We start from the raw sequence: 16,127 nt of genomic DNA on the forward strand, positions 1-16,127 counted from the left end.
TGTGGTCTATCCTGAAGAATGTTCCATGTGCACTTGAGAGGAAGGTGTATTCTGCATTTGGATGGAATTATCCTGAAGATATCAGTGAGATCTGTCTCATCTAATGTATCATTTAAGACTATATTTCCTTACTAATTTTCTATTTTGATGATCTGTCCATTGGTGTGAGTAGGGTGTTAAAGTCTCCTACTATTATTGTGTTACTCTAAATTTCTCCTTTTATGTCTGTTAGTGCTTGTCTTATGTATTGAGGTGCTCCTATGTTGGGTGCAGATATTTACAATTGTTATGTCTTCCTCTTGGATTGATCCCTTGATCATTATGTAGTGTCCTTCCTTATCTCCTGTAATCTTCTTTATTTTAAGGTCTATTTTGTCTGATATGAAGATTGCTACTCCAGTTTTCTTTTGCTTCCCATTTGCATGGAATATATTTTTCCATCCTCTCACTTTCAGCCTATAAGTGTCTTTGGGTCTGAAGTGGATTTCTTGTAGACAGCATATATATGGGTCTTGTTATTGTATCCATTCAGCCAGTCTGTGTCTTTTGGTTGGAGCATTTAATCCATTTACATTTAAAGTAATTATTGATATATATGTTCCTGTTGCCATTTTCTTAATTGTTTGGGGTTGATTTTACAGATCTTTTTCCTTCTCTTGTATTTCTTGACTATATAAGTCCCTTTAACTTTTGTTGTAAAGCTAGTTTAGTGGTACTGAATTCTTTTAACTTTTGCTTCTCTGAAAAGCTTTTTATTTTTCCATCAATTCTGAATGAGATCTTTACCGAGTATTGTAACCTTGGTTGTAGATTTTTCCCTTTCAATAATTTGAAAATATCCTGCCATTCCCTTCTGGCCTGCAGAGTTTCTGCTGAAAGATCAGCTGTTAAGCATATGGGGTTTCCCTTGTATGTTACTTGTTGCTTCTCCCTTGCTGCTTTTAATATTCTTTATTTGTGTTTAGTCTTCGTTAGTTTGTTTAGTATGTGTCTTGGCGTGTTTCTCTTTGGGTTTATCCTATATGGGACTCTTTGTGCCTCATGGACTTCATTGGCTATTTCCTTTTCCACCTTGGGGAAATTTTCAACTATAATCTCTTCAAAAAATTTCTCATACCCTTTCTTTTTCTCTTCTTCTTTTGGAACTCCTATAAATGGAATGTTGGTGCATTTGATATTGTCCCAGAGGTCTCTGAGACTATCGTCAGTTCTTTTTATTCTTTTTACTTTATTCTGCTCTTCAGAAATTATTTCCACCATTTTATCTTCCAGCTCACTGATTTGTTCTTCTGATGTGGATATTCTGCTATTGATTTCTTCTAAAGTATTTTTAATTTTGGTAATTGTGTTTTGTCTCTGAATGTTTATTCTTTAATTCTTCTCGGTCTTTGTTAATTGATTCTTGCATTTTCTCCATTTTGTTTTCAAGGTTTTGATCATCTTTACTGTCATTATTCTGAATTCTTTTTCAGGCAGTTTGCTTATTTCCTCTTCATTTATTTGGACTTCTGTGTCTCTAGTCTGTTCCTTCATTTGTGTAGTATTTCTCTACCTTTTCATTATTTTTTTTTTAACTTATTGTGTTTGAGGTCTCCTTTTCCCAGGCTTCAAGGAAAGTTGAATTCTTTCCTTGAAGAAGATTGAATTCTTTCTTCCTTTTGGTTTCTGCCTTCCTAAGTTTGGCCCAGTGGTTTGTTTAAGCTTCCTATAGCATGAGGTTTGTGCTGTGTTTTTGTTTTTCCTCTGATGGGCAAGGCTGAGTGAGGTGGTACTCCCCTCTGCTGATGATTGGGTTTGTATTTTTGTTTTGTTTGTTGTTTAGATGACGCATCCTGTACAGGGTGCCACTAGTGGTTGGGTGATGCAGGGTCTTGTATTAAAGTGGTTCCCTTTGTGTGAGTTCTCACTATTTGATACTCCCTAGGGTTAGTTCTCTGGTAGTCGAGGGTCTTGGAGTCAGCGCTCCACTCCAAAGGCTCCAGGCTTGATCTCTGATCAAGAAAGAAGATTCCACAAGTGGTTTCTTATGGCATTAAGTGAGATTAAAACAAATATCCAAAAACAAGAAACCAAAGATGAACCCCAGACAAATGGTAGTTACAAAATCAGGCAAATAATAATTAAAATAATGGAATATACACATATACATATACACCCACGAGCAAAGTCAAAACAGTCCAACAAAAATAAAGTACAATAGATTGACCCAGTGAACAAAGGAAATCAAAAATTATATTTACCAGTTAAGAACAAAACTAACTAAAGCACAAACTGGAAAACAAAACTAAAGCAAGGTGCCAAGTGATGAATAAAGCAATGAAAACAAAACTAACAAATATGTTGAGAGGAAAGGAAAGAAAGAAATGAAAGAAAGAATAGATAGGCAAAGTTAAATAGAGGTAGATGAAGAAGATTCATACACATTAAAGATTAACTGCAAGGGGAAAAGAACAGTAGGAAAAGCAAACAAAGGAATAAATGTAGAAAAAATATAACAGGTTTAAAAGATTAAAAATTAAAATTATAAAAATGAGAAAATTATTAAAAAGAAAATGGAAGAAGAAAAAATGAAAACTTGACAGAACTGCAAAAGCCCAATGTAGAAGCAGAGGTCTACAACAACAATAAAAAGTGTGACTGAATAGGCACATATTCACATACACCCATAAGTAAAATAAAAACAGTCCAACAAAAATAAAGTGCAATAGATTGACCCAGTGAACAAAGGAAACCGAAAATTATATCTACCAGGTCAAAACTAACTAAAGCATAAATTGGAAAATGAAATTAAAGCAAGGTGCCAATTGGGGATTAAAGCAATGAAAATAAAACTAACAAATATGTTGAGAGGAAAATAAAGAAAAGAAAGAATAGATATGCAATGTTAAATAGAGGTAGATGGAGAAGATTTATATACATTAAAAATTAACTACAAGGGGAAAAGAACAGTAGGAAAAGCAAACAATGGAATAAATTAGAAAAAATAATAATAGGTTTTAAAAATTGAAATTAAAAAGAAAAGAAAAAAAGGAAAACTCCACAGAACTGCAAAAGCCCAAAGCAGAGGCAGACGTTTATAACAACAGTAAAACATGTGACTGAGAAAGAAAAAAGTTCAAAAGCTTAATTAGCTTTCATAGAGCCAATAAAATCAACTACAACAGAGGGGGAAAAAGGGAAGAAAAAGAAAAAAAATCCAAAGGAATCTACAGAACAAGTCAAAACATAAGAATAATAGATGTTTTTCTTGAGTCACTGCTGTCAGGGTCCTGTCCCTCACTGGGAGTCACAGTCCCCCTCTCCTCCCCGGGATGCCCTCCAACACTGCGCTGATCTCTGGGCCTGCTGTGGGGGCAGCTCAGATTCTAACCTGGTCCTGTTTCTGGGTGTTCTTCCCTCCAGTGTCCACAGCTATCAGAACTAGTGCATTTTCTTTTGTGGGACCTCTCAGTGACCTTTTATATATTCCATTGACACAGAGTCTGCTTGGTTGATTGTGCGGATTTAATCTGCAGCTTTTACAGCTGGTGGGAAGGTTTTGGGTCTTCTTCCTTAGCCACACTGCCCCTGGGTTTCAATTGTGGTTTTATTTCCCCCTCTACATGTGGGTCGTCCACTGGGGTTTGCTCCTGAGGCTGCCCTGGAGGACTTGGGTTTGCCCCTGTGAGGGCCGGGTGTGGAAGTGATGCAGCTGCTTGGGTCGCAGGGGTTCTGGCAGCACCAGGTACTCAAGGGACTTGGCAGCTAGGGCAGCAGGAAATATAGTCTCTAGAAGGGGATGGCAACCAGCATTGGCCAAAGTGCTCCAGGATTCTTGCCTGGAAAACCCTCCTCCCTCCCTGACAGAGAAGCCTGGCAGGCCACAGTCTACAGGGTCGCAAAGAGTCGGACACTACAGAAGCGACCCTGTGTGCATAGATGCAAGACTTTTTTTGCCTGTGGCAGCTCTGCCCCAGGGAGAGCTGAGCAGGAAGGTGGCACGGCTGCTTGGCTTGCAGGGACCCTGGAGGCGCCAAGTGTGCAGGGACACGGACTGCCTCTGCTGCAGCAGTTATGGCCCTCTCAGAGTCTTTTTTTGAGCCTCTTGTAACTGGTGATTAGAAGGCCTCTTTGGCCAGACTTTCTCTGTAGCTCCGCCCTCAGGTCCTTAGAGGGCTACCTTGCTGGGATCCTTCTCTATTGTTCGGCATTTCAGGCACATAGAGGGACCCCCTGTTTGGGGTCCTACTCTTAGATCAGCGCATCAGGCACTTTAAGGACCCCTGGGTGTGGTCCTATTCTGTAGTTCAGCGTTTGATGAGCCAGCCTCTCTATTGTTCAACCAACAATGCTGGTGTGGGGGGAGAGAGAGACCATGGTGATGGCTCCACCCCTTCCATGTGACTCAGCAGTGTTGCCTTGCTTCCATGGCTGCCTGGCTTTCCTCCACAGGCATTTCCCACCACGATCTCCTCCCTCACATCCCCTTGATCCATCTCTCCGCAGACAACAGCAACCCTCACCCTGGGATTGTGCCACAATCCCGGAACTCCAGCTCCCAGCCACGGCCCCTTCCAGGGAACCTGCATCCCTGTCCTGGGTGTGTATGGCTGCGGCAAGGACTGACTGATTCTCATTCCATTTACACTGCCGCAGATCAGCTGTTTCACTCTCAGCCTTACATGTTTTCTCTTCTGTGTCAGACCATTGCCTGCCTGTAGGAATTGGACTTCAGCTTTAGTTCCCCCACCCGCCGAGGGCAGGTCCAGTCCTAATAACACTCCTGCTTTTCCCCCTAGTTCCTTCATCCTACCAAGTTTTGCGTGGTTCTATAGAAGGTGATGGCACCCCACTCCAGTATTCTTGCCTGGAAAATCCCACGGACAGCGGAGCCTGGTAGACTGCAGTCCATGGGGTCGCAAAGAGTCAGACATGACTAAGCGACTTCACTTTTATTTTTCACTTTCATGCATTGGAGAAGGAAATGGCAACCCACTCCTGTGTTCTTGCCTGGAGAATCCCAGGGGGAGGCTGGTGGGCTGCCGTCTATGGGGTTGCACAGAGTCAGACACAACTGAAGTGACTTAGCAGCAGCAGCAGCAGCAGCAGCATATCTGCATGCACTTCTGTGTCTGAAGGTGTATTCCTGATGTATCCACAGACAGAGATGTACTCCACATCCATCTACTCCTCTGCCATCTTGTTCTCTTTTGCCACACCTTTTAATGTTTAAGGGACTCCAGCTCTGCTGGGTCATTTTACTAGAGCTCCATAGAACCCACAACAAAACCAATTTATTCACAGTATATGACACGCTCTCTATGCTTTCTTTAATCCAATGTACAATATATAGGCCTTAACCATTAAAACATTCATTATAACTTTGTTCTTTTGTAAAAAACATCTCTAAAGATCTGAGAAATGTTGCTTTTTTTTTAGCAACAACTTCCTCCATAGCAGCAAGATATATAGAGTGTGGTATACCAGATCCCTTTAATCCTTGTTAAAGTTAAAAGAAAACTTCAAAATTTTAATTTATTTCAGGGGTAAAGTTTATATCAGAGAACAGAGTGAAGTCTTTTCAAAAATATGTGCGTGTGTGCTAAGTCGCTTCAGTCATGTATGACTCTGTGTGACCCCATGGACTATAGCCCACCAGGCTCCTCTGTCCATGGGGTTTCCCAGGCAAGAATACTGGAGTGGGTTGCCATTTCCTCCTCCAGGGGATCTTCCTGACCCAGGGATTGAACACGCATATTTTATGTCTCTGACTTTGTCAGATAGGTTCTTTACCACTGGGGCCACTTGGGAAGTCCTTTTCAAAAATATGGGACTTTCTAAATTTGAACTTGTGGAAGGAGAGATCCCAGGTCTCTACATAGGAAAACTTCTGTTCCTGATGAGGGCTTCAGAGGTCTCAAATGAGATGTGTTTCTTACAACCATCAGGGTAACTTGATTTTAGGGTATTATTGTGATTCAAACTTATGTGTACCATATCAGTTAGCAATGCACTAATAATGCATTTATATTATGTTTTCTTCTGAGTGATTTTTAGTGTCCTTTAGGTCCTTGAGACACCTCGTTGTAATGCCACTATTCCAAAGTGCTAGGTTTCTAATTCACAATCAGGAGATCATGATCTTCCAAATAGGAAGTGGCTCGTTATTTATTTTTAATCTTTAGTGTAAAGACTTTGTCCTGGGAGTCCACCAGCTGTGTGATATCACTTTTCCACTCCAGTCCTCAGTTCTTGGTCTGTAAAACATAGAGTTTTTGACTGGATGACCTCTGAAGTCCTTTGTAGCTCTGACATTCTTTTTGTCTATGATTCATTATATTATTTTATAAATAAACTTCTAAGTAGTTTATTTTTTCTTGTTTCTTTCTCAGTAGCATTCTTAAAAATGAAAAAGCGTGTGGTTCTACCTTTGCAAACTCTTATGTCTGGTCCCTAATTAAGCAAATTAAGGATGAAGCAAATTAAGAAATGTGTATGTTGTTTTTCTTACGACTGTTTCAAAGATGTATGTAGTTACTGTATGGTATAGAAGTCTTCTTCATTTTAGGCTCTCATACTGGTACACCAGAAGTGAGCACCGCTGCTCATAGTGGAGCACACATCTCAGATCCTATTGTGGCTATTTTCTGCATATCTCTATCGCATGTGACAGAGAAGGCAATGGCTCCAGTACTCTTGCCTGGAAAATCCCATGGACGGAGGAGCCTGGTGGGCTGCAGTCCATGGGGTCACGAGAGTCGGACACGACTGAGCGACTTCACTTTAATTTTTCACTTTCATGCTTTGGAAAAGGAAATGGCAACCCACTCCAGTATTCTTGCCTGGAGAATCCCAGAGACAGGGGAGCCTGGTGGGCTGCCATGTATGGGGTCGCACAGAGTCGGACACGACTGAAGTGACTTAGCAGTATCGCATGTGGTGAATTCTGCAAACAGGCAACATCAATAACATTTATATCCCTTTTGTCAAATGTAGGTTTAGAAATTTATCTTAGTATTCTGGTGCTTCTAACCCTCTTTAATTGTAACTACGTAAGAGTAACTTTCTTTTCAAAAAACTAGGCTTATTTCATAAATTTATGAATAAACATGCATTCCATTCCTTGTAATTACGTAACTTCCTTGTAAGGTTTGATGTCTTTGTTGATTGTAGGTTTTGTTCCAGTTAAATGATCAACAACTTTTCCACAAAGAAGATTTTTTGATTAATGTCCATTTTTTATCTCTTAAAAGGATCCTTCCCGGCCATTGGGGTGGAAACGTTCTGCCCCAGCTTCCTGAGGGCAGGGTTTTTAAATAGCCTCCAGGCCCCGCATCCAGCGCCAGGGGGAGGATCTTTGCCCCCCAGGATTCCTGCTGGTAGGTATTTCAGGTGAAATTTTCTGCCACCAGATACAGCAGTAAAACTGTGCTTACAACTGACAGACCCACAACACAGAAATAAGTATTTCTGAACTATATTGTTGAACAGAAATGCAAGTGGCTTTTTGATTAATAGATACAGAAACCACATTTGTGATATATAATGCTCCAAGAATAATGTAAAGGAAGTGGGAGAAGGATCTGTAAACTGAGCATCTGATAGTATAGTGCTACCTCTTTCTTCTAGGGTAGATTTTTCACAAATAAAAACTAGAGATTCAGGTCCCAAATTTGTAATTCAAGAATAAAAGAAGGTCGAATTTAAGCCACTTTACCACTTGTCACAAAGCCACTTTACCACTTGGAATTGGCTAGAAAAGAGAATTTAAAACTGAGTTTTACTAAATGAAAAATTATTCTGTATTTGTGGTTTACAGAGATTTAAATAAAGTTCCATTTCACTAAAGAAAAATGATTTGACAAAAAAGCGAGAAAGTAGCAAATTTGACATTTAACATTAACGAAAAGACAGTTCTGAGAAAGCAAATTAATGCATGCTTTCCCTAGAAATATCAATCTGACCAAAACCATATTTTATCAATGAAGAACAACAAAGTATAGGATACTGAACCTTTTAAAATATAATTTCAAAATTTAGTAAGTCACTTTTTATATTATCCTTGGTATTATGATAATCATTAATTGTCTTATTATTATTTTGTAAAATATCTAGCTTTCTTCCTCCCTTTTACATGAAGCATGCAAATCCATTTTATATGTGTTTAGAAAAATGGAATTAGGATATTGATCCTTGAATTTTTATCATAATTCTTGTGGTTTTTGTATCATAGATAATACTATGCTACAAATTATGGTAATGATCCTATATTTTCACGAGGGTGACCCAGCCAGCCGAATAATGGGAGCATTTGAAAAATTAGGGAATAAAATGGAAACAAAGTCTCATCATGCAAATTTCTTACTTTTCTTAGCAAAATTATGCCATCAAACCCTAAAATTATTACACTGACGTTTTTCATTTGCTTTTCAATTACCTTTGCCTACCTTCAATTACTCTTGCCTGCAAAAAGTAACAAACCATAAGTATGCTTCCATGTCATTTGGTTTTATCATTGGATAATAACTGAAGTGGCCAACAGTGCCATGGATAGAGTAGGGACCAAAATTATATGAAATAAAAATTAGTAACTTTTATTCTCATGAGTGTGATGCCACCCTTTTTTTCTCTCTAGAACAAAGTGGTATCAGTTGCATAGAAATTTTATTGTTGTTGTTGGTGGTGGTGGTAGTGATGGTAATGTTGTAAAAAATTAGAAATAGAAGTCTATATAAACTGAGCTTGCAGAGTTAACAGCAAATATAAAAAATGTAGCTTTCATATATATTATTAATATTTCACTGATTGGAATTGGAGAGATGAACGGATGATTTGTAGTTTGATAGTTTAATCTTTAACTCTTAATGACAAATCTTGGTGGATTTAGGTATGTTTGGCAGAAATGACAATATGAACTTCAGTAGTGACTTGAATTATTCAACATTACTGGTAAAAGTGATAACCCCTGTCATTTAGCCACTGAGAATGATAGAAGCAAGATAGTGTTTCTATAACACATACACAAAAACAACTTTCCAGAGAGGAATCTAAAAGAACGCTAGCACTCTGTTCATCTAAGCTTTCAGCCAAATTCTCCTCCAGCCTTCATGGGAGAGAAAACTCAGTTCAGTTTTCATTACTTACATACAAATCAGGTATAATAAAATAAAAAAATTATAGATCTAAACCTGTTCCTATTCCCTCAAAGTGAAATTAACTGAACTGACTTTTTCTGGCTTATATCGCTTAGATAAGTGATCCCTGTATACTTTCTTTGGTATTTTTCAATAATCACTGCTATGATTTCAAAGGTAATCTTTATCCTCTTTCATTCAGCTATAGTTTATTTCCCAAGAATTTACTGTATAATTTTGTGTAAAGCAGGGTGAAGCAATGATCATGAGAAGTTTTTATTGTTTCATGTTAAAAAAAAAAAAGTAAACTCTTTATTTGCTACCTACTAGCTGAGTGACTCTTCGGGTTTAAGACATCATTTGAGGACACAAAGCACTCCTTCCTTTAACCTGAATCATGGTACTTTTAAAATGCTGGCCAGAGGTTGATGGCTACTGGGCAGAAATTAATTTGCTTTCTACCAATTGGCTATATATTGCAGAACTTTTAGGGTCTCATAGATATTTGCTATGTCATTCAAAGAATCACAAAATCTGTTCTAATTAAGGTGCTAATTTAGTTCCCAATTACATCCTTAATCAAATTTAAATGAGATACATGATTATGCCTTGTCTAAAATAGGTTATTTGCATTCATGTCACACTATTCCATTGAGGAATAATATTTTTGCAGTGTTTTTACACTAATAAAAGAATCACTGAATCATAAGTACCAGAAAGCAGACAAGTCTGAAATCTGTATTTATGTAATGGCTGTCAATTTTCTATATGACCTTTCTCATTTCTGGAAGAGTTGTAGTAAAGGGTTATTATTCTTAGTTTCAAATAGGGAAAAACACCAGGAAGTGATGGGCTGAAAATTGAATACCAAATATATTCATATGTTATTGTAGTGCTTTTCAAATAGTAGTCACTCAGTGAAGTAAGAAAATCCCAGGAGAGAAGGCAGGAAGAGTGGGGAGGGGAGCTAAGACAAGCAAAGTGGATGGGGAAAGAAAGGAAAAATAATTATAGAAAGACATAAGTGAACTTATATTTTTTTAATCAAACTCTTCCCCATTGTATTCCTCCCTATTAAATTCAAATTCTGTCTCCTTGAATTAATGTCCCTCTTGGAAATATATCATCCATATATAATCTACAGTGATAAGTTGGTCTCTTTGCTCTACCTAGTTATTCCTTTGATTTATTTCTGTAGTCAAACAGTATTTGAAAGTAAGATAGAACATTTTATATGCCACAGTGTATTGATTATACATAGGGACTTAGACTGATGACTCATCTTAAGACAGACTCTACCTTTACACTTTTGATGGTTTCATATGCTTACAATAAACAAAGAAAATCAGAGTAATGAAGCTGTTGAAAAATAGAATTATTCACTAATAATGATGTAATAGTATTCAGAAGTTGCACTGGTCCAATTTTCTCTGTTACAGCAATAACTCTAACATCATGTGACATCTTAAATTTACATAAGATCCAAACATTACAATGTATCTTGAAAACTTATTTATAAAATATAAAGGCATATTCATTATGCTCAGAAGGTAATATCTTACATTGGGGTTGAGTATGATTAGGTCAAAAATTCTACCTTACACTTTTCTAATAGTTTTTTGTCATTGTGGAAGACTTGATGCTATTTTTCATTAATGAAATAATTCATATATATCAATTAGATTCTAGGCCAAACTCAGATATATACCTTAAACTAAGAAGCTTTTTTAATTATGAGTAAAGTCCAGAAAATAGCAATCACAGAAAGCAGTCTACATGTGGAATTTAGAAACAGATAAATTCTAAAAGAAAAAAATCAATGTTGAAGGTCTTCCTAATACTTCCTTTGTGGTTAGTTTGGAAACTCTTTAATTGTTGAGGGGATATTCTTCTGAAACACCAACTCAGTTTATCTACCTATGCTTTAAATATAATGCTATATATAAAACACCTTTTTTGGGATTTTTACCTGGTTGGATGGCACCACCAACTCAATGGACATGGTTTGGGTGGACTCCAGGAGTTGGTGATGGACAGGGAAGCCTGGCGTGCTGCGGTTCATGGGGTCACAAAGAGTCGGGCACGACTGAGCGACTGAACTGAACCTGAGTTTTTCTCCATTGCATGCCATATGTTAGGTTCAAGGTAAATGATGGGGTAAATAGCTCTATTCACCTTGCTTTGCCGATTTTGTGAGACTTCCTGTCTGTTTACTCTGAGTCAGTTTAAAAAACAACGGTGAACACATGAGGACTCAAACACCAGACTTGCAATTATTAGGTATATCAGTTCAGTTCAGTCACTCATTCATGCCTGACTCTCATGGACTACAGCACAACAGGCTTCCCTGTCCATCACAAACTCCCAGAGCTTGCTCGAACTCATGTCCACTGGGTCAATGATGCCATCCAACCATCTCATTCTCTGTCCTCCCCTTCTCCTGCCTTCAAACTTTCCCAGCATCAGGGTCTTTTCCAGTGAGTCAGTTCTTCACATCAGGTGGCCAAAGTATTGAAGCTTCAGCTTCATCATCATTCCTTCCAATGAATATTCAGGACTCATTTCCTTTAGGATGGACTGGTTGGATCTCCTTGCAGTCCAAGGGACTCTCGAGAGTCTTCTCCAACACTGCAGTTCAAAAGCACCAAGTCTTCAGCACTCAGCTTTCATTATAGACCAACTCTCACATCCATGCATGACTACTGGAAAAGCAGTACCTTTGACTAGATAGACCTTTGTTGGTAAAGTAATGTGTCTGCTTTTTAATATGCTGTCTAGGTTTGTCATAGCTTTTCTTCCAAGAAGCAAGTTTCTTTTAATTTCATGGCTGCGGTCACCATCTGCAGTGATTTTGGAGCTCTCCCCAAAATAAAACCTGTCACTGTTTCCATTGTTTCCCATCTACTTGCCATGAAGTGATGGGACCAGATGCCATGATCTTTGTTTTTTGAATGTTGAGTTTTACGCCAGCTTTTTCACTCTCTTCTTTCACTTTCATCAAGAAGCTCTTTAGTTCTCTTTGCTTTCTGCCATGAGGGTGGTGTCATCTGCATATCTGAGGTTAACCATTAGGTATATGATTAATAGTAATATTTAATATCATTTATTTTTTACCTTTGGAAAGAGATTTGGATGAGCCTTATACTCAAGTAACAAGACTTTTTCATATCCTCACTGCTGTCTCCTGACTAGTAATTGTTAAGATATGAATTCACAATTCAAGTTTCTATAAACCAATAACAGATCCAACTAGACCATTTCTATAGCAATGGACTAACAGTGCCAAGTCAATATTAAAATGTCTTTGAAGTATATTAGCAATGATTATCAGTGTTTTCCTTTCCATATTTCATGTGAAATCCTATCTGGAGTCAGGGCAAATATGGCATGCACTATTATCCTGTCAAAAAAATTTTATTGAGAAGGCATATAGTTTAGATATTAGAAATAAGCCAGGAAAAATAAGTAAGGTTGAAGTGGCAGAGACTCTAGGATCTAGTGAATAATATATTATCAGATTTTGATGCATATAGAGTACTGCAGAAAGGCATTAATGTAAATATATAAGATTGAATGGCAGACTTTGAAGGAATATACAGTGAGTTAAGAAAAATTGGTATGAGCTCAGTTTGTCAAGGGAAATCAACAATGGAAAAGTATATATCTTTTAAATACAAACTGCAGTTTAGAAAAATCAAAGTAAACTGTTCCGTTTCTTTATATGTTCAGGCATCCTAGAAAAAAAAATCAGTACCCTTGTTTTCAGTCTACAATTGGATATTTAAAACTTAATCCCTTCTGACAAAATTTCTACTTGCTAAAGTTCTCCTGTGAATGATTATTCTTTTTATATTTTTTGGTAGTATTTATGGCAAATTTCTTTATTTTATCTTTAAAAAATACTGTTGTAATAAATATACATAAAAGATAAGAGACGGTGGTTTACATTTCAAGTAAGAAGTCTTCAAGGGGGGAAAAAAACAAGCTCCTTTTTGGTTGAAGGGTGTGTATTTTATGTATTTCTGTGGCTAAAAATGTTGCCAATTACCCTAATAAGATATATGTGAATGAGTGTTTTTGTTTGTACCTACTTAAACCAAGAGCTAATTATAATAGGAATAAATTAAATTAGATTAAATGTTCAAAGTAAAATCCTGAATAAATGATTCAAAATGCAAATTTTGAATCTGTGTGTGGTAAGAGAAACCTTCATCTCGATTCCTAACTCCTGGTTTCTTTATTCTTTGCCATGTGTCTGATTTCAAGCCCCAGTAAGTCCTACTCAATACCTTTCTGCACAGTTGTGTCTCCTAGACAACTCTCCTCCTTGAAAGTTCATTCAGCTCCAGACTTTAAAAGGAAATTCTGTAAACTGCAATTATTTGAAACTAGGATAGGGACTCTGAGGTAGGATCAGGGAAAAAAAACCAAGATTATTCTATTTCAGGTTTGAGGAAAGGCATAGAGAAGAGAAGGTCACTGATTAAATGACAAAGAGAACACACCCAGCTGACAGAAGCACAAGAAAGGTGACGCGTGGCTGTATTTCTAGTTAAACATCTAAACAACCCCCTTAAACAACAGTGTTTGCAACACTGTTATTGCTAGGTTAGAATTATTTAAAAACACTGTTTGGCATATATTGATAGGATATGTCAGGAGGGTGTGTAACTTCCTCCGTTCTGGCTCACTGCAACAAGGATTTAAAATGGCGGACCAGTGTTACCGCTTCATTACAGCTCAGAGTGTTATTTGGTCAAGAAAGTTCATCCCCACGCGTGAAGGTGAGCTGACCTCGCAGGAGAGGCCTCAGCCAGTCTTGGCTCCCTCTTTTTATATGTTTTGTCTCCACCCACCTGGCCGGCGCTGTGCAAACTAGGGCTAGCCAGGAAGGGGACCTGTTTGTTTCACCTGAGGTTCTCACTCTGGTCCAGGAATTTTTCCTTTGTTCCCTTTTCATGGGCTCTTCCCCTTTCTTTGTCTATCTTTTAGCCACTGCCATTTTGGACTCCTTTATCTATTCTAACTATTCCAAAACCAGTGCAAGAAAGGTTAGCCAGGTGACATTAAGATTTGTGTTTGGTCTGCTTCCTCTGTTGCTTAAGGTCAGTGAGTTCCAAAGAGTGTGTATGTCATCTTTTGGTTCTTTGGCTTTCCTGAGGACAAATACACAAAAGGTTAGAAAATGATTTAAAATTTATGGATGACAACTTGAAAGTATCATTTGAACAAAGAAAAGTCAGGATGGGACTATATATAAAATGAAGGTGTAATTCAAACCTTCAAGTATCATTCAGTCTGTAACAACTTTAATCTGTTGCACAGTCTGTGGGTTTAAGAACTCCTATTGTCAGATGATTCTGATGTTGTGGTAAGTAGTTCATAGACTCAGATTCTTTATGGATTATACTTTGTTTTCTGGCCAAAAATAACAGGCTCTCTTTTCTAAGAAAATTGATATATACTCATATAAATAAATGTTTGTATGTAATTTTAGGAAGTTTCTGGCTCCCCTTGAAGTCCATCGATGAAGAATTTCAGATTATTAAAAATTTAATATTCTGTATATAAAGTTCTGTTTAACTGACATCATGAGCAGCAGCATCTTCATGTCAGATTGACAGTGCATTTAAAAGAAAAAGAAACAAAGGCCAGGGTGCATTTGATATCAAACTCAAACATTTACAGGCTTCCCTGGTGGCTCAGCTGGTAAAGAATCCACCTGCCATGTGGGAGACCTGGGTTTGATCCCTAGGTTGAGAAGATCCCCTGGAGGAGGGAAAGGCTACCCACTCCAGTATTTTGCCTGGAGAATTCTATGGACTGTATAGTCCATGGGATCATAAAGAGTCAGACACGACTGAGCGATTTTCACTTTCACTTTCTTTGGAACATTCAAAGATGGTTTCAATTGTTTTTTCCTGTCAGAAAAACATGAAAAATCTTAAAGGAGCCTTTAAGTAATCTCCAGATCTATTTTACTAGTTATTTTTACTTTTCTATTTTCAGATTCCTTAAGTAGTTTTAGCCTTTGACTTTACCTCTGCTTTCTAATTAGCATAAATGCTTTTTTTCTCTAAATACCATTTGAATAAGTTTCAGTCTTAAAAATCCAGACTTTATAGATATGACAGTTTAAATTATCAGTTGAGAATGTATATCTGTGCCCTAGAGACGTTCATGTTTTATTATTACAAACTGTACCATCTATTTTGGTCCAATTCAAAGACACTATCAACACTTTCAAAAGACTCATCCAAGAACCATTTTCTTTTCAGAAAGAAACATTCTGAAAAATTTTGCACAGTCTACTAAAGCTTAATCTCCATGTGAGTCAGTATTTAATCTTTGTGTTTCTACTGGGATTGTTGGGTTGGTGTTTTCACCTTAATGGGAAATAAAAGAAATCGAGCTGCTTAAATGCCTCTTGCCTTCCCACAGAGCACCACGCTTGCTCTCCTGGGCTGCTGGGCCACTTTGGAACATAGAATGGTGGGGAAAGACCAGCCCTGTTGTAAAACACATTTCATCTCAGCATTTGTTCTCTTGCATTATAGGACGAAGCACAGTGGAAGTCGCCCTGTGGCATGAGTCTAGCTTTTTATAGTTCTATACACAGAGGTCTTACAGAAATGTGTTTAGCAAAATTGAACATTAAAAAACATTTAATTATTTGTAAGAGTTTCAGAAAAGGTTAAAAAGTAAGTAGTAACTTTCCTGAGGGTGAAAAAAATAAAAGTAGCTGGTAGTTTAATTTATATCATATATTTGAGTCATTTGGATTTTCTTGGTGGCTCAGTGGTAAAGAATCAGCCTGCAATACAGGAGCCTCAGGAGATCCAGGTTCGGTCCCTGGGTCAGGAAGTTCCCTTGGAGGTGGGCATGGCAATCCACTCCAGTATTCTTGCCAGGAGAATCCCACGGACAGAGGAGCCTGGCTACAATCTATAGCATTGCGAAGAATCGGACACTACAGAGCAAACAAGCATTGATTCATTTAACAGTGTTTTCGCC

At 37.7% G+C, this 16,127-nt stretch overlaps 1 protein-coding gene across 1 annotated transcript in view; it reads left to right on the plus strand.

Moving 5' to 3' along the window:
* The window catches only part of EPHA6 (EPH receptor A6), a 962,333-nt gene that overhangs the window by 765,736 nt on the left and 180,470 nt on the right, over positions 1 to 16,127 (plus strand). The window contains exon 12 of the mRNA XM_043449041.1: positions 7,233 to 7,358. Within this exon, the coding sequence (XP_043304976.1) occupies positions 7,233 to 7,358 (126 nt within the window). The remainder of the gene's footprint in view (positions 1 to 7,232; positions 7,359 to 16,127) is intronic.

The sequence above is a fragment of the Cervus canadensis genome, chromosome 27 (assembly GCF_019320065.1).
Source record: "Cervus canadensis isolate Bull #8, Minnesota chromosome 27, ASM1932006v1, whole genome shotgun sequence".
NCBI lineage: Eukaryota > Metazoa > Chordata > Mammalia > Artiodactyla > Cervidae > Cervus > Cervus canadensis.